Source organism: Thermobia domestica, chromosome 9 (assembly GCF_964235325.1).
Source record: "Thermobia domestica chromosome 9, izTheDome1.hap1.1, whole genome shotgun sequence".
Lineage (NCBI taxonomy): Eukaryota > Metazoa > Arthropoda > Insecta > Zygentoma > Lepismatidae > Thermobia > Thermobia domestica.
The window spans coordinates 149,721,598-149,746,348 of record NC_137462.1 but is presented as its reverse complement, the minus strand read 5'-3'; the positions used below and the strand labels follow the sequence as shown (position 1 = coordinate 149,746,348).

Below are 24,751 nucleotides of genomic sequence, written 5' to 3'. Positions count from 1 at the left end.
TACAAACAAATAACATGTATTTTTCTATATGTCAGTTAACTATAAATCAAAAATGCTTCAGTTAAATAAAAAGAAAAAAATATTTCTCAACATTATTTTTGGATAATTACACACATACAAACGAAAATTAGTTGCATTAAAAATGAAACAAAATATTCTCTTATGATAATTACAAACAGACAAAACAGACTTTTAAATTTTTAACATTATATTTTTAACCAAAAGCACTACAAACACTTCACTTAAAAAAAGAAAAAAATCAGTTTTACGTCCCACATTTATGCCGGCTAGGCTAAAGGGGACGGTTATTATGAGAAATGAATGAAATGGTAGAATGAATGAAGTAGGAGGAAACGAGAGAACCCCGAGAAAACCCAAGCTCACCACAAAGCTCATTTGGCGCGAGCTAGGATCGAACCAAGGATCCCCACGCACCAGAGCTAAACGATCGACCATTGAGCCACCGCGGTCTACTTAAAACCAAAGAAAAAAAACTGCTAAAGACCTACCTCAATTTTCTCAACACTATACCTGGATAATAACACACACAAAAACGAAAAATAGTTGCATGGAAGAGGAGATCGGGAACTCCCAAATTTATCTGGAGTATCTGGTGGAATACGTAACGTATAATATGATTATCACGTTATAAAGGTCCATTGATCGTAAAATATAATGTAAGAAAGCAAATTGGCAACTAAAAATAAGATTTTTTAAAAAATTCAAATTTTCAGCTTCTCCAAAAGAAACACTTATTTTTTTTTTAAAAAAAAATCAGTAATCCTTTATATTCTTGCAGTTTTTGAGGAAAACTGTGACTTTCTGTTAAGCAGCTACTGCTTTAGTACTATTTATCCGAGTATCATGGCTGATAAGTCATTCTCTTTAGAATGAAAGAATCTTTCAAATGATGTGTGCATGATGTACGAGAAGCGAAATTTATCTCCAAATAGTACTTTTTTTTTTTTTTTTTTTTAAATGTGGTGTCCCCAGGAGCGGATTACGGTACCCGAATATAATCCACCTTGAAAAATACTATGGTAATGCCAGGTTTCATTGCAATATTTAGAATAGTTACGAGGAAAGACTACTTCTCAATCTTGTTTGACAATATAAATGAGATACTTTTGGAGAATCGAACACAGTAACAACTCTTGTCCTTTTAATATATTCGCATTACACTCAAATTACACCTCGCAATTACCATTCACTAACAAAATTGCAACAAATCCACATAAATAACAGCTAGAACACTCACTTCCTTTGTTTGGCTCAGAGCTAAATCATATACAATTTTCTGAAGATAAGAGGGGGAATGGGGAGAGAGAAAGAGGAAAATGCTATCTTGGTTATTTCTTAATATATGCGCATGATCTGTAGACCTAAAGTAGAGACAAAAATACTAATAAAGTTTTTTTTTTTTCCCTTCCACTTTTGCGAAGCAAAGGCAGAAATGTTTCTATGATACCTCAAAATACATGGTTTCTTTTCAAGTCAAACTTGGAGGGACATCAACCAACCTATATCGTCGAACTTAAAAGAAGGAAAATACATTTCGTCACAGTGTTATACCTCTGGACATGAGACAAAAAAATTACTTTGAAGCAAGCATATAGGTTCTAGGAGTGGGAAGGAGGTGATAATTGATGATATATATATGTGTGTGAGATGGCGTTTATGCTTCATGCTTTCTTTCATATCTGGGATTGAGGTATTATCCTTGTATCTGTCTGCCATGTTTTGAAGGAAGTTAAAGAAATCTTTAGTTATGGAGGCTGGCTCAGGGATTTTAATTCTGGGTGTAATAAGGGACTTTATTCCTATTCAATATTATATAGAATTACCCACCTCTTTGTTACTCTAAAATTGCGTATTTCCTTCTCTCTAGAAAACGAATTATAAGCGAGTGCCACGTACAAACTATGTCGTACGAAACGCGGATGGGTCTTTGTGAGGCAAGGGAATTCCATCTCAATCCAAATGCGTACAATAGAACATGAATGCTTAAGTGGTACTTTAAGTACGAATACAGCTCTAAATATACGTACATATTGTAATAAAACCCAATTTTGCACAATAAAACATAATTTTACTTAGGTCCCGGGTTCAATTCCTGGTGGGGACACTCGGTCGAAAAAGTGTAACAGCTCTTTCAGGTCAGCCATCTCAAGTGAGGTTTTCCCTGGGATTCCCTCATTCACACAAGGCAAATGCCGGGATGGTACCTAACATAATGGTCCCAGGACGCTTCCTTCTTTCTCCAATCCTTTCTTCTTTCCTTTTCATCGAATAGTGTGCTCACCAAGGGACGTCATTCCTCATATAAGTAACGGGCTAAATAGTCTTAGATGTCGACAGCACAAAAATCTAATTCCTAATACTAGTTCACTGGACTGTTTCTTTATTTTATTTTTAAATCTGGGTTTTTCACAACCCTGTTTTACAATATCTCAATCTAAAATAAAATTTGTCTAGTAATTATGTTGCCTATTTCATAAACTAAGACATGTTTGCAAACTAGAAAATAAAGTGTGTCTAGTAATCTTTTTCTAGCTTACTACCAATACCACACTGATTTCATGTATTACATATATATGGTTCCAAATATGAAAATCATGTCAGGTGTACCTGCGTTACTAATCAGAAAAGCTTCGAATTTAGACTGTATCATCTTGGTTCAGTGTTCAATGTTAAACTAACAGTAATCAAGATTGTCCTTGAGCATAAGCTTCAGCTATCGTTATGTCGTGTATTTATTTGCACACACGCGTACAGAAATCCTTTTTAGTGCTATTAGAATTCGAATAGATTTTTCGTAAATTCGTAATTCGAACCATTGTTTGGATAACAAATTTTCCACTAATTCTAACAGCTCTACTTGTAAGCCCACAGAATGTCTTCACTAAGGACGCTCTATTGGATGCCATCGGTAATAACAACGGAGCTATGACATCATTATGTTCTGGGTGTCGAATTTAGAGAATTTAACGTGCTAACGTACTAACACAGCTCTCAAGCACGTCGCTTAGACAGAAGTTGCAATGAAGTATTCTTGGCTGAAGTTATTTGCTCTACAGATGAGTTTTAACTGGCAAGGAGACTGGAATAAGGGAAAAAGAAAGAAAGAAAAAAAAAACATTCTGTGAAGCCTCTTTTAGTAAGTGGCAGGCGTCGTCGCGTACTTGTGCCACGGACTTTTAAAATCTATTAATTAAATTTTATATGTGAGTTTAAAAAGGAATTTGTTATGTAAAAAATAAAATATCCACATGTACAGAGTGACACAAAAAACGGGAATGTTTTAACAATCTAGTAAAAGCAAGAGTGATGGAAGAAAAAAAATTATTCATAGTAATAGAAACCTTAATCTTTGCCATTTATGAAACATTCATGGACTTTATCATTTCTTAAAAATAATGTCCTTTAGATGCCGTCCTCATGAGCCTTATCTGACATCCACAACTTGCTTAGAAATTCATCGTCATTGTTTATGTTTGTTATCATTTGTTGACAGAATTCTAATCGCAACTGGTAATCGTTTTCTTTCAGTTGTTGCACTATTTGCAGCTTATATGGATGAAATTTCGAATCTAAATGAATTCTGCGAACACTCTCCCGGGACATTTCAACCGCAGCTGATTGCTTACGAATTGAACGCCGAGGGCTCCATAAGACAGACTCGCGTACAACATTAATGAGCCATTGTTACTAAAATGGCAAAGTGTTTTCTTGCTCAAAGTCACTGTCCCGCAGTGCTGCCAGTACGCATTTCAAAAATTCCTGTTATTCTGCAAAAATTCCCGTACTTCAAGCAAATGTAGTCAATTAGTGACAAGTGGTGGGCAGGCGCCGTCAGATAAAACGAAAAGCTACAAAAATGCTCTTTAGAAAACAGATAATTGAGCTAAACGTAATTGTTCAGCACAATTAGTGCCTCGTAAGAGCAATAATTGGAATTTCGATATCAAATTATACACTGCGAATCGTAATAATAAATGCTTTCCTCTACATAAAATTATTATCGTTACAGTACACACAGGATAAAAAAACTGAAACATTTAAGTGTGCTGCTGATCTTATACACGTGATTAATTAAACTTGAGTAACACTGTTTGCTCATGCAACTTACAACTTCACAACTTGAACAACAATTGACACAAATGCCATTTCGCAACTTCATAAGTTACGGATCAGGAAAGACTTGTCACTCAAATGGCTTTTACTTAAATGAACTGTGATCAGCACTTCGGCTTCCAATGCTATTATTTCTAACTTTTGAAACAAAAATTCACCACTGCTTACTTCAAGTAAGATCCAAATTGCCTCATGTTCTTAGGTCAACCGAAATTATGTCCCCGCCTGAAAACGAAGCCGGAATCACGAACACTCGAAACACTCCTAAATATTACGGTACTCGGGAGCACTGTTTTTGTTACTTAAGATACAATATTTGATTTTCTTTGTTTTAATATTTTTAAATATGCTTCACATAATATTTCCTTAATTTTTAGGTCAAAATCATATTGTGGCTTTGCTTGGCGCCAACTCTCACGTTACTCCTGATGATGTTAGACGAGCCAAACAGATGATAAAAGATGCTGATGTTTTAGTCTGTTCGTTTGAGGTACCATTGGAGTCAACATTAGAAGCTCTGAAGATTAAAAAAGCAACTGGAGGTAAATCTGACTGAAGCATCCAAAAAAAGTTTTTAAAGCCCAAGAATTGCTGTTAAACTTCAAACACTATACTACTTACATGAATATGTCAAACTTTACCTTTATCTTATTTCGGTACTGTAGCATTTATGGTTGTCTCAAACAATTCAGTAGAAAACAGAAATTCTATTATGAGGAAAAAGAGCATATATTGAATCCTAACATTGCAATCACGTGAAAACACTGTTTCATGAAAACATAAATCAAGCAAGTTGACTTTATTTTTTAAATTAAAGTTTATATACACATGACATTCTGTTTAGAACTATAAAGTTGCTAATAGTAAATATAAAATAAAATACTAACAAGAAATTAAGAAGTTAATACTTCCGCTTTGTAACTGAGAGGTCGCCCATCTTCCAATTTCGAGGCTAGGATGTTCGACAATTTTTCCTCGATTCCATTAACTAAATAACCCGGTTATAATTTCCTTGCAAAAAATTACTAACTCCTCTCACTCCTAACGTTTACAATGTTAAGAGATTGCGACAGTTGTAAGTTCACAGAATATTTCATAATATAAAAATAATTGATGGCTTATAGTGTAGAAACGATGTATGAGCATATTTAGCGTAATTTATCGTATTTCTATGATTATCGGGTAATGTTTTAAATCTGAATTATTACCCTTTTGGAATACCTACTCAAAGAAACTGGAATGCAACTAGCTTGGATAACTACAACGATTCCTCTTGACATTTACCCAAAGAACTTTAGGAAATTTAAAGAACAATTCAGTTACAATAACCGTCTTAAGCATAACTCGATCCTCATTTGATTTTTCTAGTGCTTAACTAATTAACATATACAATTCCTATTGAAATATTTTGTTTCTATAGTAATTCAACAACTTGAATACAGTCTTACTGAAGTAATCAATTCAACATATTTATACTCTAAAAATATTTGTTCTTCGGATATTTCTAACATATATGATTGATGATTCTATACAAGCTACTAACAATACATTTTCTTTTAAGATTTATTCATTTAACACGCAGCATTGAACATTCTAATCTAATAAGTAACTATTGTTTCATTTCCACATAGGTATAACCATATTAAATGGAGCACCGCCTTTACAACACGAGCCAGATCCAACATTATTTCCATACGTTGATGTTCTTTGTGTGAACGAAACAGAGGTAATACTTTATTAAATATACAATACATTACTTAATGTCAAACTTACCATATGAAACACTTTTAAAATAATTGCATTTCCTTTGCTTTTCTATATGTATCATGTTTTAAAAGACGATCTTCGCATATATATATTACAGTTATTAAGATAATGAAAACTATTATTTACTGCAAACACTTAAACTTTGTGACTTGGCAACACTAAATATTTTTGAGCTACGACTATCTTGTATTAAGTGCTGCACTCGAGGCGATACAGTATGGATTAGTGTCTGCAACAGATCAGACATTGGGGGTGCAATGGGAGACCTCTTTAATCTGTAAAGAAGGCATGTTGTGAGTTTGCTGTTAGTTTGATCACATGCATCCAACTTTCAGTAAGTTAGTTCTATCAATCGCAACAGTGTCCAAGGTAATGACTGTATATAGAATTCGTGACAAGACTTATCAGAGAAGAGGTATAATGGATGGAAACCAAGTCTAGATGAGAGGGATCGCCAAACATTAAACAAAACTGTCGCGAAGAACTACAGAGTTAAACGGCATAACTGACTGCACAACTCAATCAGTATCTGAAACCAGTATCTACAATCACAGTCTCAAGAGAATATCATTGTCTCAGTCTCAACATCCGCTGTCGGGTTGCAATCTCGAAGCCTGTAATCGCCGCTGCCAACGCGTAACGTGAAAACCTTGGTGCCGAGAACATAAAACATGGACCGTTAATGATTGGAAAAAAGAGTAATATAGTTTGGCAAGTTTCCAACAACAGTCTAGGTTTAGCATGCATTATGGACGGCCAAAGAAGCATATGCTCCGAACTGCCTACTTTCTATCGTTAAACAAGGCTTTATGCTGATGTGGGCCGCGCCTTAATGCTATTTCGTTGCTCCTATTATTTCTCCAAATTACTACCAGTAGTTACGGGGACATTTTAGGTGTCGTATCTTCAGATGATCCTAACAACGTCAAAGTCTTCCAAGATCACAATGCGACAGTACACACAGCCAGACCTGTTCAGGTCTGGTTTGAGGTACCTCATAATGATCTTCATTACCTCTCCAGGCCCTCTCAATCTGCCGACTTGAAATTACTTAACATTTATGACCACTTTTAGAAACAGCAACTCAGAGCAGATATTATTCTCCATAAACACTTATACAACTACGTGTTTCCCTGTATCAAGTATGGTTCGTTATTTCTTCAGAGTTGTATGTCTGAATTCTGCGACTATTACCAGTTGTACCCAATCCCTCTGAATGCTAGCTACTGTGCGAAAGAGGTTGATTTGATTAATAATTTCCGATGATAACAGTTCTTTGTAGCTTACAGGAGATACAAGTGGGAAGAAAATTTAACTAAACACAAGGACATTGAAAGTTCATTTGCAGTAACATATATAAAAAGTAAACTAACATACAGGATTAACATATGTGATTTATCAGGTTATAAAACATTGTGTGTCAAAATATTAAGACCTACAAAGATGAGTAATACACGAAATAATATACTCACTCACCAAGTTTCAGGTTCATACTACAAATATGAAAACAGAGATCTTGCACAAGAACTGGTGCAAGGTAAAAGCCTGCTTTACAAAAATGCACTCGAGCATATTTCAGTAATCATTCAAACCCGACAAGTTCAGCCAAAGTGCTGGTCACTTTTCGAGACCAGTGACTCGGAAAGCATTGTCAGTTTGCAGCTATACCCTCTTCCTCCTCGTTAATGCCCGAAATTTCTCGTTTGGAATGACATACATTCTGCGTAATTGTTTAGGAAACAGTTCAGCGTTGTAGCACGCCCTTCAGGAACAAATTCAAAATGGACAATCCCATCAATATTCTACCAAACTCTAAGCACGAGCTATTTTTCAAATCCGTCCTGTTTCACATGGACTACGCTCTTCTGTCGTCTTTTCATCCATTGTTGACGTGTATCAGAAATTTTCCAGAAACACCTATTTCTTGTCTCCTGTCACAATTCTGAAAACACGGAAATTACACGAGTTTTATAGCAATGTCTGCCAAATTACAACTCCGCAATGGGCCTGCATCTTTGTCAGCTCGTGTGGACTTTGACGGAACTATTTATTGGCGTTATATACATTATGCAAGCGACGGTATCAAAGATCCTTACTAACACACGTGTACTGGATTGTGGTTCAGATTCCACACCATTCTGTACAGGGGTTTTCCCGTGCGGAGCTTGTCCGCGAGGCTTAGATACCTGAAAGGAATTTTGTAAACTAATGGGAACCTGTCGATCGATTCACTATTTCTTCGTTCTCCACACAACAATTTCCTCCACTGCAGCTTTTGCTATTAGTTTCTTTTTCCATAAAAATCGTTGCACTACAAACTGTAATTAATCCTCACTCATCTTGTCTACTTTGACTTTAAAGGAACAACCGTTATACACACACTGATTATCTTCAATTGATCCCACGAACCTGTTCTCTATGTCTACCAACAGCTTTTCACTGGTCGCACCACCTATCCTTGCGAACTTCAACTCACGCAGCGCAGTGTGCTGATGGTGCAGGACTTCTGGAACAGCCTGGTACATAAGTGTTCCTTGCCCTACCTATAAACATTAATTCTATGATTGAAACTTAAATTGTAGAAGTTATCTTTGATTTTCGACTACCAATGTTGAAAAAAATGTATTTTCCTGTTTTAGGCCGAAGCCCTTACTGGGTGTGTTGTCAATACTGTAAGAGATGCTTCAAAAGCATTAAAAGCACTCCTCGAAAAAAACTGCAAAATGGTTATCATTACACTAGGAGAAAAGGGTGCTGTATTTGCATCACAAGAAAAAAGAGATGCTGTCCATGTTCCAGGGAAAAGTGTTACTGCAATTGATACTACAGTAAGTTCTAAAATAGCTCAAATAATGTGTTAAATAAGTATAGTTAATTTTTGGTTCTGCATTTACTGTTACTTCATTATTATGTAGTCCCACAATACACATATGATACACTGAAATGAAATGAAATGAAATATTTAAGGTTTGCGTCCCACGGATATGCCGGCTAGGCTAAAGGAGACGTTGATGATTAGAAATGGTGAAATGAAGAAAGTGGGAGGAAATGGAGAACCCCGAGAAAATCCACGCAAACGGTGTTTGCCCACCACAAAGTTCACTTCGCGGGAGCTGGGATCGAACCAAAGACCCCATGCACCAGAGGTGAACGCTCTACCACTAAGCCACCGCTGCCCTTACGTTACTGAGAGTGAAGAAATACAAAATGAGTAAAATCATGCTAACGGAACTTGTCTATAACATATACATGTTACCAAGCTACAAAAATATGAATACTATAACATTATACAAATAATTAATCTCTCAACGTGAGTAACGCTTATTTGGGATATCTAACTCTTATTCTTAACTCTTTTAAATGCCAATAACCATAAATAAATTATGAAAACTAGTATAATTTAGTAGAGTATAATTAAAGTATGGAAACTTTATATAATACCAATTCCCTTGAGTAAATTTAATGATATATAAATAGTGGCAAGTCTGAATTACTACTTCCTCTGAAAATAATTATCCAATTTAAAACAAAGGATATCTGGATTAGTAATTTTATTAGGATATTATCCCTTTCTATTTTGTTTCTCCCTTGCAAATTTGTTTGGTGTGTTTGATTTGTGTGTGAATGGAGACATGTTTAGTAAGATATTACGTATTTCATTTCTACACAAGGCTGGAAGTCCAACGTACTAATGTAGACGTATTTTTCTTTTTTTTTCCTTAAAAAATTCTTATTGATTAACGAAAAATAAAAGTTATACATATGCTTCTAATTTATCCATTTTTTTATACCTACAACAACTTTATGCAATAGCTACCTCTTTCCATTATTCAATTAATGGCTAAAGTTACTTCCAATAAAGTGAGAACTAGACCTTAAAATTCATGGCATTCAAATATAGATGAATCTATAAATGTACACTTGTTCTTGTCCTCCATGTTGGTTTAGCGGCTAGCGCATTGTTACCGGGTTTAATTTCCAGTGGGGGAGCACGAACATTTAATTTCACGATCATTCACTTTTATTAATGACTGCCTTCTTTACCCTAAAGGGCATAATCGTGGGACGCTAAACTAAAATTTCATTTCATTTCACACATTTGTTTCACATATGCGAGTTAAGATAAATTTACTTTCAGTGTATAGAGCTACATATTTTCTGAACTACTCCAAAATTTACGTGCAACAATTCATGAAAAGATATCCAATAATTTCATGTAGAAGAGCGGAACAAAAATATATTTGAGTGAATATATTGCATTCTACACATTTGTTATATTCTCTTCTTTTGTCTAAAAGTTTCGAAATGTGTCATATATTTCCTGATAATGCACAAAATATGCACACTGTTTTTCTTAATAGGAAGTTGTTATGTATAAATTAACACTAATATTTTAAAAATTGTCTAGTGCTCACATAACAAGCTTCCAAACTTTAATTTTTAAGAACTGTTTTAGTTTAATCTATAGGAGAAAAAACAAAGTTTAGAAGAAAGAAAAAAAAAAGAACAAAAACGAAAGTAATGATGGTGCTGTAACACGATAAAACTTGTGACGTCTCTCAACAACTGGTACATTCCTCTCGCTGCTCTAGAGGTATGCGCGTGCGCCATAGGTATTAAATAATTTCTAACAAATTGGTGATTCAGCTATAAATGTATACGAATATCAAATAAATATTTCTTTTTTACCTATGATTAATACAGTATAAAAACTTCTCAAAAGAAACTAATACAAAACATTAGATGAGATTGTTTCCATAATATTACTGCATTGTGTGTACAAATTTTATTTTATTTATCTTTTAACAGGGAGCTGGTGATGCATTCATCGGTGCTTTCACTTATTTCTTCTACTCATATCCTTCCCTAAAGATGGAAGAAATAGTCAGGAGGTCCTGTGAAGTTGCAAGTTACTCGGTTCAAGTAGAGGGAACTCATGCCAGTTTTCCTTATCAAAAAGATCTACCTCCAGCTCTCTTTGAATAATGTTATTCTTTATTTTGTATTTGATAATTAAAAACTAATCATTGCAATCAATTGTGTTCATACTGAACATCACATATTTTCAGTGTCTTAGGAATTAAATGAAGTTGGTAATTTCAAGTGCTTTGTATTATTGAATGATAAAATCTCCCAAATTTCACATAGTTTCACGATTTTATTAACGAACTTTAAGCAGGTATCTCGTACAAGTAAACATGTTGTCACGACAAAATCCAGTACAGACAATACTTAGATTTAACAACTAAACTAAGTAGTAATTCGCATGGAAAGCGAATTTAAGCTATGTAAAGCTATTCTTGAGTGTTACAATTAATGTAATGACTCTGGAAAGACTTATACTATCGAAAGCTTGTAATATAACTTATGTACAGTATTTACTCTTAACTTGTCTAGAAGTATTTCTAAAGTACATATATTTAGTGGAATAGAATCCACTGCTTCTTTCCTTTTTTTAAATGAAATATATATATATATATATATATATATATATATATATATATATATATATATATATAGTATGGCGCTAAATTCGTTGTACAAAAGCAGAGGAGTGAATCCTGAGAGTAAAACAAACAACAAAGTTCCTATAAACATAGGGCGAAAACCCCATCGTTTACGTGTTACAGGCTGCCGAAATCATGAAAAAATGAATTTTAAACGTTCATAGCTCCAAAACTATTGTACCTACCTTGGTCGGGTCAAGACTTCACTTAGGAACTAGTATGTGCCCTATCCAAAAATACATGTTTTAGAATCCTAAGGTACTCACGCAACAATTTTTATGGAGGTAGTTGGGGAGTACTTTATGTCATAGGCCCGTAGTCAAACTCCCTCTATAAAAATTGTTGTGTAAGCACCTCAGGATTATGAAACACGCATTTTTGGATAGGGCACATACTAGTTCCTAAGTGAAGTCTTGACCCGACTAAGGTAGGTACTATAGTTTTGGAGCTATGAACGTTTAAAATTCATTTTTTCATGATTTCGGCAGCCTATAACACGTAAACGATGGGGTTTTCGTCCTATGTATATTGGAACTTTTTTTTGTTTGTTACCTACCTAAGTGACCACAAACCAAGCATCTATTCTTCTTTCCTTTATTATGCTTTTCCTCCAGTTTACAATACCGGAAAATTACCCCACCACTCGCCTAACGCACCCAATCGGGTCGGCCTTTCTGCTCTTTCTTTCAGCTTATAATACTGGAGACAAGAAAAACACCGCTGTGTCCAACGCATTCAATCTCGGTGAAACTCATTTCACTCAAACGTGCTCACCAATTCGGGCCCTATGTCTTATTCACCAGCTTATAGTGCCGGGAAAATAAGAACGAACCAGCGTTTAAAAAGAGGCCTCAGCTAGAGCACAGTTCACTTAACGGGTCTTTCCAGAAGAGCCCCTCAGATTTTTATCCAAGCTCTTTTATACAATCGTTAAGCGATGGTAGTAACAAATTATTCTGGTTGGAAAAAAGTCACTTGCTTCCTACTTAAACATAGACAAAATTAATGGACTTGACTAACAAGGCAAAACGCATGGAAGAGAATTATACAGAAATATACAAAGAGTTATCTTCGATATTGTAACAACTATTCTTTACACCCAAAGGTAAACGTCTAGCACGATCGCATAGGAAAAGTAATTACCGAATATCGTAAAGTCGTTGAAAAGACAATGTTGCTTTGATAATATCAGGCATTTATCTGAATATGCACTAGCAGACCATAGTACCATGCGTGTATGTCTATGATGTAGAAGAAAAAGTACGGGTAAAACTGAAAAATTTCTCTTCAAACAAACCATTTTGTCAAGTTTTGCGCCCTCCGAAGCGGGCTCGGCTACAGATATCATATATAGTTCACCCTGAAAATTACTGTGGTCCGCATGTAATACTTGTGCCAAGTTTAACTGAAAAATATCTAGAATAGTTACGAAAAAAGAAATATTTTTCACTCTTGTTTAACTTCCGCGCGTGCATGTAATCTTTCACTGTTAAAAGGGTGAACAATCTTTTTTTCTTTTTTCACTGAAAAATACAACACCCTCACATTAAGCAAAATAGCCTATACTAGTTCTGCTCTCTTCCAAAGGCGAACGAGAACAGATCGTTAATATTGTTATACTATAATTACAGATGAAATTACATGTACACACTACGTCAATATTATCAACTTCAAGATTAAGCGATAGGCCGCATGTAACAGCAAGTATATTTACTCATATGAAAAATCTCCTCCCACAGTCTCTTTTCCTCCTCTTTAATTACGTGATGAACTGCGGCCGCCCAGTCCGATTCAGTGAAACGAGACACAGCTGTTTCAAAAAGATTTTTGATTTCGTCCAGTTTAAATAATCTATTGTTCATAGCCACGTAACGCATTATTTGGCTCCAAATTATTTCTATTGGATTCAAGTTGCAATGATAGAGGGGTAACCGCAGCACTGTATGACCAAATTTTGCCGCTATTTCGTCAATAACATGTTTATTATATATATGCTGTATAGATTTCAGCCGTAGCAGTAATTCTACACGCAGCACATCAGACGTAACTTCCACACCTTTATCTTGTAACCACTTGAATATTTCAGGCTTTCTCCATGTGGTGTTTGGAATTTTTTCACTTCGAACACAATGGTACGGTGCATTATCAAGACAAATTACACTGTGCGGTTCTAATTTTGGTAGCACAGATTCAAACCACTTATGAAATGTGTCGCCATTTATTTCTTCGTGATAATCAGATGTTGACCTTGACACAAACACAAGCTCTACCCCTTTGACAAACCCAGTGTCATTACCAATATGCACGACAATCAACCTCTTTCCCTTCCCGGAATGCTGTTCTAATCCAGTTGACAGTCCTTTCAAGCAAGCCTGCTTCTTAGATGTGATGGTTTTGTCTTGCCAAACTTTTGATGCTGTATGTCCTGCGTTTACCCACGTCCTTTCCTACTTTCCTGTTGAAATGATTTTATTGATCTTAGATATTTTCTTCGCCATTCTACAATATCGTCTCTGTCCATCAAAGCCGTCTCACGAATTCGTTTAGCAAAAACAAAACCAATGTCCTTCATTAGTCGGTACATTGCAGCAGCATTGAAATTTTGTTTAGCTCCACGTCACTGTTAATATCCTGAAGGACTTCGTTCAAAGTTGGTATCTCATTTTTGAAAAAAAAAAAAAAGGTAATTATGCACTTTTTTTTTTTAATCGCATCTAAGTCAAAAGAATCATATTTGTCCACTCGGGCAACAACATTATGAGTTTTAACAGGTGAACGAACATTGCCACTGACACGCTTTTCTTTCATAATATTGAAGACATTTCTTTTAGATGCGTCAGTAACATTCGAAATCAAATTTACTATTTCTTTCACAGGTTTGTCTGGATACCACTCACAAAAATTACTAAATTAACACTTTTTACTTTTCCCCTGCACTTAAGGGTTTGCCTTGTTTATGTTTCTTATGACAACTTGGAGACACTGGTAACCTGCGTGCCCTCATGGCCATTTTCAAATACAGCGTATTTGTCAGTGGTTGTAATTGTTTTCTGTTAAATTTAATACTTTTGTATAAGATGTCAACCCACGTATCGAGATATGCTTTTAATTGAATCTAAAATGTTCTTAGTGTATTTTAAAAATACAATAATTGCAACCTAGTAGAACAAGTGGAATCTGTTGAGGACTATTTTCTTATGGAAGAATAATCGTCATTCGGCTCATTGTAAGAGTTGCTCACTTCTGATTATATTTATTTATTTATTTTTTTTTTTCGAAGAATGCTTAGTCAGTTTCAGAGAACTGGGCTGCAATATTCATTGTGTCACCCAAAAGAAAAACTAAGCACTTGTACTAAATTTCTATTTAATATATTAAATGCGTTATACTTCAAATTGGAGGGCTTTTTATTAAATATAAAAAGTTGTATTATTTTAAAGACAAGTAAGAAAAAAATATAAAAGCTATTTCACCGATTCGAAGTAGCGTACCGTCTGAAGTTATAATTCTGTATGTTATAATTCGAACATCGAAACGAGCAGGTTTAAATGAACATTTAAGAGTAGCAAGAATGATTGTCCGGTTTCAGGATTATTAAAATATCTGAAAAAATCTTCAAGGGATACTGAAAATGCAAGAATTTAATCTATTCAATAAAAAAAAATGTTTCGTTTTTTTTTTGTTTGTTTGTTTGATTTTTTAATGAACAATTGTATGATACACACGTTCTCTCGCCTCTATTAGAGAGTTACATAGTGATCCGAAACTCAGTCTTGAAAGGGACGGGAGTATGCAGTCTTTTTGACGTATGATTAGTGTCATACTAAAGGCCTGACTACTGCAAGACACATATGTTAGTCGAACTTTTTAGTTTGGTACTAATCAGGCGTCAGAACGACTCTTTAAGGCTCCATATTTTTAGTAGATCAACTAGTCAAGCCATAAACATAGTAAGACAACAGAGACTAGAGAACATAGTACGATCCAATAGCTTTGATTCTAATTTTTCATGTTATCCCTTGATGCTATGGGCAGGCTAAATAAAATTTAGTAGTGGTAGACTGAATATTTTGAACCATTAATGCGAACTCTGATTTACAGAGGACGAAGATTTATGGTCAACCAAGATTAGCCATAATTTGCAGGGACAGGGAAAATTTAAGAGATTGTTCTGCCCGGGTTTTAGACATAGACATTCGCAGGACTTTTTCCAGGGGGCAATACCGATTCCAGGGGGAGGGGGACAAAAGGTCGACACACAAACTCAGTCGCGAATACACAACACTTTGATACACGAGGGCACATAATACATAATGTAAAACAACAGTAAATAATCTATAATACTATAGTATTTAATATGAACATATTAAGTGTTATAACATTTAAGTAAGCAAATTAGTATGTCTTAACATGCACTTGCAAAAATCATTCAAAACCCAGGGAGGCAACATCCCCCTTTCTCCCTTCCCCCGCTGCGGGCGGCCATGCTTCCTAGTGTTCTGTGTCTATGTTGATATGCTACCTCAAAGATTTAGGAGAGAAAAAATACATCTTGGTAATCTATCAGAAGCCCATGCCATCTCATTTTCTATCTCCCGCTCTTCAGTTTATTTCTTAATTTGTTAGCTCGAGGTTTTCTATAGTTGGCAACATTTACAGACTACCGTCTGCATTGTTTACAAGGGCTGGAAAGCTTTGTGAAAAAGCGAATAGTTCCTTTAATAGTTCTTAAACCGCATTTGATATCTCTCATAGTTTTCGAGCTAGGCAGCCTCAAAATTACAATTTTCTCGATTTCAGTATGTCATAACTTTGAAGCAACGCGTTTTTCGCCCTATGATCATACGGATTTCTTTTTATTGTTTAGATGTGAGGTGTGTATTGTTCTGTATGATTGCGAAACATGGTCGCTTACTCTGAGGCAAGAACATGAACTGAAAGTATTTGAGAACGAGATCCTGAGACGAATATTCGGACCCAAGAGGAACGGAAATGAGGAATAGCGGAAACTCCATAACGAGGAACTACGTAATTTATACGGTTTACCAAACATTGTTAGGGTCATCAAGTCTAGGAGGTTTAGGTGGGCAGGTCATGTAGCTAGGATGGAAGAAAGTAGAAACGCTTTCAAAGTCTTAACTGGAAGACCAATCGGAAAACGACCATTAGGAAGACCTAGGCGCAGATCGGAGGACAATATTAAGATGGATCTCACAGAAATAGGAATACAAAGTAGAAACTGGATCCAGTTGGCTAAGGATAGAAATCAGTGGAGAGCTTTTGTGAGCGCGGCATTGAACCTCCGGGTTAAATAGCCATAGAATTAGTTAGCTAGTTTTAGGTGTGAGGATTTCATCAGTGTATTTTGGCTACATGATAAATGAACACCCTGCATTTATATTTTAAGCAATCAGTATACATCAGGAGATCGATTCTAGGAGCACGATTGTAGCTTTCCTTTCGCAGGTCTGTTATAAATTAATGGCAGATCAAACAGAAACTCAATCCTATACCAGCTTATAACGAAAATCATTTGTTACAAATTAATTTCACCATCACAGGGTCCTGAATCTTGCATAATACTAGCTATAACGACACGTTGGACATTTTCTCACCCGAATGTTTACAAGCAGAAATATTTACTTAGATGTGCATCTATATTTATCAACACATCTAAAGATGAACTTATACTATAACAATAATAAACAACGTAGTGTGCACTTATACTATAACAATATAGTATGCACTTTATATCATACTGGATGTGGCGCGAAAAACTCGAAACTTCCTTTTGCTTTGACGATTATTTGAAGGATTGGTATCAAATATCTAACGTGGTTAATATAGGCCTGACGGTCATAGCCATCATGGCGGCGATCTTCAAAGTTTACTGACTGAATTTGGTCTAACACTTTTTCATATAAAAAAAGAAGAAAAAAGTGGTTACCCTGAAAGCAAATAACCGTAGATAAAAATTAACTTGTACACTTAAATTTTGGAAAAGAAGCCAACTTAAAACGATATGTCACACGGAACCGTTCCGATTTAATATTCTCAAACAAAATCCAAGATGGCCACTATACCCCTATATCGTAGCATTCCACCTATCTTACTTATATCCACAACTCGATTTCAATTCCTCAAATAACTCAAATTACACGTGTTTTCTCAGACATTGCATCAAACTGAAAACCATTAACAATACAACTAATTATATAGGCTCTTATGCTTTGAAAAACCCACTATTTTTATTTCACAGGAGTTTTGAGCATACTTTCAGGTTCGTTACGAAATAGAAAGGAAAGGGAAGACTGTTAATAATCCATTTGGTAATAAAACTCATTTTCTGACTCCATGTTAAACACTTAAAAATTTCTATTAATTGAACAATGTTCATTTTTTAAGTATACTTCCATATGTACAAAGCTGATGAAATAACTTCTTCTACAACCTGTATACTTTGGTTGGTATTTGGTAAAACATTGTCAGGGATAAGTTCATTATTCACTAAATTATATGACGTTTCCCTCGAACATTATACTCGCAATCATGCGCTCGTAAACAATAGTTTCAAACCATTTTCTCAAACTTTGACAATATACAGGGTGGTAGGTAACTCCAACGACAAACTTTGGGAGGTGATGCCTTATATGAAATAAAAGAAAAAAGTTCTGATAAACATAGGTCGAAAAACGTCTTCTTTCAGAGTTATGAACCGCCGAAAATTCGAATAATCATGTTTCGAAACGCCCTGCCTTAGAAACCATAGGACCTATCTCAAGCGGTTTAAGGAATTACACAGGAACTAGTATGCGATCTATCTAAATATCCATGTTTTAACATCCTCCGTTATCGGCGAAATGAACGCGCCATTAATACTTAAAGGAGTATCCCTATACCTCAACTTCCTTTTTACAGTTCGTTTCGCCGATAACGGACCAGGTAGAACATAGATATTTAGATAGAGCGCATACTAGTTCCTTTGTAATTCCTTAAACCGCTTGGGATCGGTCCTGTAGTTTCTAAGGCAGAGAGTTTCGAAACGTGAATTTTCGGCGGTTCATAACGAAACGTGAATTTTCGGCGGTTCATAACTCTAAAAGGAGATGTTTTCGTCCGATGTTTATTAGAACTTTTTTCTTTCATTTCATATAAGGAATCACCTCCCAAAGTTTGTCGGTGGAGTTACCTACCACTCTGTATATATATCTCCGAAACTATAAAAGCTAAGAAAAAAATAAATACATTGGTATTAACTTGTTGATTCAACAACTGTACCAAGACACAGTGGTCCAGACACCCTTCAAACTTGGCCAACACCTCAAAATTCGAAATTATCACAAATATGAAAGACCTTACATATTTAATAAGGAAACATGTTAGGTTTGCAGAAATAAGTAGATTTTCGTGCAGCTCGTAAGGGTTGGGCCTACAGTTAGTACCAATGTGAAAGATTACAGTCAGTAGAAGAAGGCCATGTATCAACCTCGGTAGCAGACGCAAAGTTCATGATGTGAAAAGGACATAATGTTTCGTTGTTAGGCGTCAACAATGATTGGGCAGAACATTGTTACAGATTCATCGTTCACGACACATACATAGAACTCTAATATACTTTCATGTACCAGTCAATATGTGGATAAATAAAATTAGATCGAAAACCAAAATTGGTATACTTGATATTGAATTTCATGTAGTTTTATTTTGAGTCCAGCCGAGTCCAGTTCTACTGTGTGCTGGACGTGATAGTAGAGGATGGCTTTTTTTTTTTTTTTAATTTAACAATCACCAGATACAGCTCAGAGGTCATTTTACACTGGATATGTAACAACAACAATGGAAAGGATTTTGGGAAGGTATCGGATAGGGCCTGTTTAGTAGGCACCATCCCGACATTTGCCTGGTAGGACTGAGGAAAACCCTGGAAAACCCCAATCAGAATGGTCGGCAATGGGAATCAAACCCGCGACCTCCCGAATGCGAAGCCAACGCTCTATCACTTCAGCTACTTCGCACGGTAAAGAGAAAACGCTGTTAGAGAAAAAGACCGATTGTTGCCCGTTTTTGCCCGATCTGGTCTGAATGGCATATTTGTATGTGAGTAGAGTAATATTTTTGTGAGTAGTATTTAGGCTAATGACTGCTTTCTCTTGTCATTTTCGAAATGTCACACAAAACAACAGGGAGGCTTCTACAAGTTTTACGGAATGTAGAAGGAAACAAAAACACCAAAAGGCAACATATGATTGGTTTCAATGATAAAGAAACGTCCATCGAATTGACTAGTACAATGTATTGTGCTAGTCAATTCGGTGGACATTCCTTTCTCAAGGAAACCAATCCGATGTTGCCTTTTGGTGTCTTCCGCTCTCCCCCCCCCCCCAAAAAAAAAACTATGCTAACGGTAAAACAATTAGTATTCTACTTGATACCAGTCCAGCCTAGGGCTCCACAGATTTGCAAAATTTACGGAAGAAATATATACTGTTATTTGAAAAGAGGATTATATGATTTTCAAAATATATTGGAGTCTTGTCTGTGACGACTAATAATGTATAAATACGTAATGCAAAGTGCGTGCTTCAAACTACACATTAGTTCATAATGAAGCCATAATTAAGTAAAGTGATACTTAAAAGCAATGTTCCAGTGCAACGCAAGTTCTTAATTTCTTGTTAAATGCGACAGCAGCTTCTTAAAATGTACGAAATAAGTATGGAGTACTTTCTTGAAGCATCATAATTTACATGCATACCCACTGTCGACGCGGTTGCTTCTACGCGCGGTTCACCTCTTACGTTCCTGTGTCGTCTTGGTTAGATGCAATTCGAGCATTTTAGTAGACACTAAGCACAAGTTGGTGGGTGTTCTACGACATGTTTACACGAATATTTATACCCATAATAGTTACATCCTCCTAAAATGTATCTGCACCCAAGAATGGAACTCCTGCTGTAGGAAATGTCATAAGATACTAGGAGTGAATTTCCTGCATAAAGAAATGAATATTATGAATTTATTTATGGATCCCTAAACTGGGATTCTACCTTTTACTTATTTAACAATCTAGCACTCTGAATTTACCACAGTAAAGTTGTGGATCTACTTTGATAACGTTGTCAACTATCTTAACTAGGAAAGTAGACCCAATGACAATTCTTATCTCTATTTGTTCATGTAATTAATTTGTAAGGAGCTTACGGTTACGATCCCAAAATTACAAAACCTACGGGGAAACAGAATTATACAAAATTTAAGCATCAGACAACAACAACAACAACAAAAATGAAGGTCATCACTATACGGTGACTAATTACACAGAGAAATGAGTAGCTACTCTAGGACAACCCCTCCACTATTATAAAAAATTTGAAAATTTACCAGGCAGTATAATTTGCTCGTCTCGTATGGTGTCTTGTCTTTGTGTACAACAATATCAATTTTTCTAATGACAAAAATAGTGTTTTGTTTTGGGTAGTACTTTGTAAGAAATTTTGGATACTCTCTGTACGTAGCATTAATATAAAAATGTGCGCCATATGGGAGGCAACTTACGGCGTCCTAAACCCTCTGGTTTGATTTCTTCCTCAGAGATTTATTGATCACGGTATAGCAATAGTCCATAGTGCAGCTAATTGGTTGATTTACCCCACAGGTTGTTTACAATGTGCAGGGATTTGCAAAAAGAACGATCATAAGGCGACGGATGAATCATTGTTTCAGTTGCTTCTAGTATGACAGTTTATGGAACAATGGACAGTTTAATGGTACTGCTTTTGCGCAATAATACAATATAGGCACATAGTTATTTAGTGAAAAATAAAGCAGGATATATTTGCAGAATTACAATTAGAACTGATGAAGTAGGGAGATGAAACATGAGTAATTGTACGATATATATTAACATAACCATAAGTAATTACGAAAATGTTTAAAACAGTATTATGCCCTTCCAATTTGGGGGGCCATCAGAGGAACCTTGGCCGAAACTCATTTCTAATGTGACTTTTATATTATCACAGGTTTTCCAATCCTAATGAAAAAACATAGGAGGTTTCATGAAGCTGTGAAAAAGGAACATTTTAATTAACCCATAGGTTACAAAACATGAAAATTACACCAATTCTTATATGAACATACATTCTAAATATAACTAAATGGGTAATTATCTCGTTGCAAAATTTTATACGAGTTTCTTAGGGTTTTCGTACGTAGCTCACCAGTACTAAGCAACGACCATAATAACAATAATAATAATAAAGTGTAAAAAAAGATCTGCATCAGAAAATCAGTGTTTGTAAGTATATGTCTCCAAGATGTGACTAATTTTATCACTTGCAAGATCCTATCATTTCTATGTTTTTTTTTCAAATAATATACGTATTTTTAAAAATCAATGTCTTTAAAATCATTTCTCCATAGAACTTTTAAATGAATATGACGAAACTATTTTATTTTTTGTTCCATTTTGTAGGTATATAAATACTTTTTGCGTTAACTGTACATTGTTTGGTGTAATTATTTTTAGACAATAAGCAGGAAAGGACGAAACAGAAGACTCTCCATTCAACCACACTACTGGGGAGACAAAAGGCCCTCCAATCACCCACACCTTATTTCCTTATGTTATTTTCATAAGTGGAAGTAGCAATGCCACAAAAATATAGCAGATTTCAAAATGTAGGAAATATAGGAGCATTGGAAATCTGTTATCATTTTAAGGTCGGTGTTCGTTTACTTTTGGCACATCACATTTTGGTGGATTTACAGGCAAAATTCAATAATTTGCATGAAAAGACATATTTATAAAGAATAAATTTCTGCAAGCGATAAAATTAAATGCAAAGTAATACAGCTATATTTTGGTTTTACAAGTGCTTTATGACGAATAAAATAAGTGATTGCATATGAAAGATAACTGTATTAGGTGCATGATTAGCAGAAGGGGTCCAGAAGCACGTAAAAAACACAAAATTTACAGGAGAAACATGGTTTTAGAAAAAATAGCTGGACCCCTTCTGCCAAGAAATAAAGTGCAATTCCTCGTAATGATAGGCCTATGTTTAGTACAAGGGGTCCAGCTATTTTTTCTAAAAACACGTTACGATTTGGGCAATTTCTGTTCCCATTAGGTCAGTTCAGGTTAGTTTATATTATATTATGTTAGTATACGGGTCCAGCATAATTTTCCAAAAAATGATAGAATTTCCCTTATTTCTACTAATATTAGATTAGTTTAAGTTAGTTCAGGTTAGCTTCAGTTAATGTTACGTTAAGTTAGATTTGATTACGTTATGTTACGTGCTTCTGGATCCCTTCTGCTAAACATTCTCCTATTTTTTAAAATTTTTTTTTAACAAAATGAATCCAAACTTCCCTAACCCTAAGCTAACCCGACACGACCCTACCCTACTCATCCCTACCTTATGTGAACAATGCCATATCCTGTGACAAAATCACTAATCCTGCTCAAAGTGCACTCCTAAACCATTTTCTACAGGCAGTGTATTTCTGCACACTGTACAGAAGTTGAGTTGTATTTTATGTTTATAAGTGGAGCGTTAGTAGTATGAAACCATGACAAGTTCTATTGAAACACGTCTCATAGCTAAAACCCAACTGGTTTTTACTATCCATGCTTAAACGTATCACTACCGCCGCTGAAACACCCTTTGGACGCATCTCTGCGCGGCCCCACCACCTTCACCCGGGTTAAATTCCAAAGTTGGGCGTCCGTTTCCAGCGAAATTTTTAAAATTTACAGGAAATATATGGATAATTTGATCGTTTGTGTGCTTTATAATATATGAGTCTCGAAAAATCTGTTTATTTGTTATATATAAGCGGTTATAAACATGGGACTATATGGCGAGCGGAGGGAACTACTTGGCGCAAGGTAACCGAACAGTTGCATTGTGGGAAAGAAACTAGCATTTATGTTACCAATATGGCGAATGTACAAGGGCAATGAACTAGCAGTTTTAACATTCGTGAAGGAATACATTGATAACGAACAAAATCTTTTAAAAGTTTGTGAAGAGCACGGATTAATGAACCTAATAACAAATTGCAGAAAGTGTGGAAAGGAAATAACAGTGAAAAAACTTGACGAAAGCGGACGCCCAACTTCGGAATATATGCCCCTTCACCCTATCCTGACACAGTTAGATAGCATTCGTGGTTTTAGTGGCTTCCTAGCACAAATTGGTTTCCGTTTTATGGCATACATCCGGATGCCGTATTTATACACAAATCGGGAAAGATTTGCGATTTTTCAACAATTACTTCTGATGGCACCCTTGAATTATATCTCAGCTATGTGAGATGTTTATGTTGCCCAGCGCGAGCGCACTCTATTTAAGAGGTAATGAGGAAATTAGTGAAATTATTATAATTCTTCAAAAACTATTTTCAGTGGAGTGCCAAAAGTAAACCTGCGCTTTAAAACCTTTCGTCTGTAGCATGCCTTTACCTTCAACTGGGGAAAATCCTTCCGCTTCATTCCGTATTTTACGGTCTGGAGTTCTTGAGTTAGCACCTTCGCTATTCATAATTGACATAATGTAACTCTTTCAACTTTCATTAAATAAATGCAATTTCATGTACTTTTCTTTTCGTCACATATCACAAAAAACACCTAGAGATATAATTGACCTTAAGAACAAATATTATCTGATGGCAAGATTTATAAATATATATGCTCCAAGTTCGATGCCGCAATGTGACACACAGCGCAAAAGTAAACATTCAATCGTCACGGGCATCGTTATTCATCTCCAAAGTTGCCAAGGCAGACCCGCAAATTCAACTAGATATGGAGCCAAAATAATGTTTTAATCTACATAATCTACAAAAATAAAGTTTTTCTACAGACTCCTAGATAGAAAAATATACAGGGTAAAAAATTGGCAAGTCTGTAATTTCCTTAAGTAGTGCCAACCAGTAGCGTATTTAGGAGGAGGCTTGCGGCGTAAGCACTCATAATTATACTATATTAAAGTAAATGAAATATGTTGCAGAATTTTCTCATTTATCGGAATAAAGTTAGCTTATCCTCGAAACAAAATCATAAATACGCTACTGGCAGCCAACAATTTCAATGTTTAATATAATCAACTAATTTTCTACCTTTTTTTTTTTTTTTGCAAATAGAGGACATGACCACTGAAGCTACCTCGTACTATATATAATTCCGTATACGGTCACAATATTTTAAATTGAACGAGGTTGAGGGTGTGATACGAGTTCGTTTTCGCGCGTGGTACTGTGTAGTCGAGTGATTACATAATCGCGAGTGAAGTGCTGAGTGTTATTAATTGACGTGTTTCATTCATTTGTTCTAC

The 24,751-nt window shown here is 35.4% G+C and overlaps 2 protein-coding genes across 4 annotated transcripts in view; one reads left to right on the top strand and one right to left on the bottom strand.

Annotated features, from left to right (window-relative positions):
• LOC145695098 (ribokinase-like) overlaps window positions 1-11,004 on the top strand; it is a 34,662-nt gene extending 23,658 nt beyond the window's left edge. Inside the window, exons 4-7 of the mRNA XM_081771996.1 lie at window positions 4,512-4,676; window positions 5,766-5,860; window positions 8,541-8,729; window positions 10,711-11,004. Of these exons, the coding sequence (XP_081628122.1) occupies window positions 4,512-4,676; window positions 5,766-5,860; window positions 8,541-8,729; window positions 10,711-10,887 (626 nt within the window). The 3' untranslated portion in view covers window positions 10,888-11,004. The remainder of the gene's footprint in view (window positions 1-4,511; window positions 4,677-5,765; window positions 5,861-8,540; window positions 8,730-10,710) is intronic.
• The window catches only part of LOC145695100 (cyclin-dependent kinase 2-interacting protein-like), a 113,006-nt gene extending 88,836 nt beyond the window's left edge, over window positions 1-24,170 (bottom strand). For 2 of the 3 annotated variants that reach the window (XR_014133110.1, XM_081771998.1), the window contains exon 1: window positions 23,881-24,170. Coding sequence is in view for 2 of the 3 variants with exons in the window: in XM_081771998.1 (XP_081628124.1) it covers window positions 23,881-23,968 (88 nt within the window). In the remaining variant the exon portion in view is untranslated. The remainder of the gene's footprint in view (window positions 1-23,880) is intronic. The other variant, XM_081771997.1, reaches the window with a different exon arrangement.
• Between the last annotated feature and the right edge of the window lie 581 nt (window positions 24,171-24,751).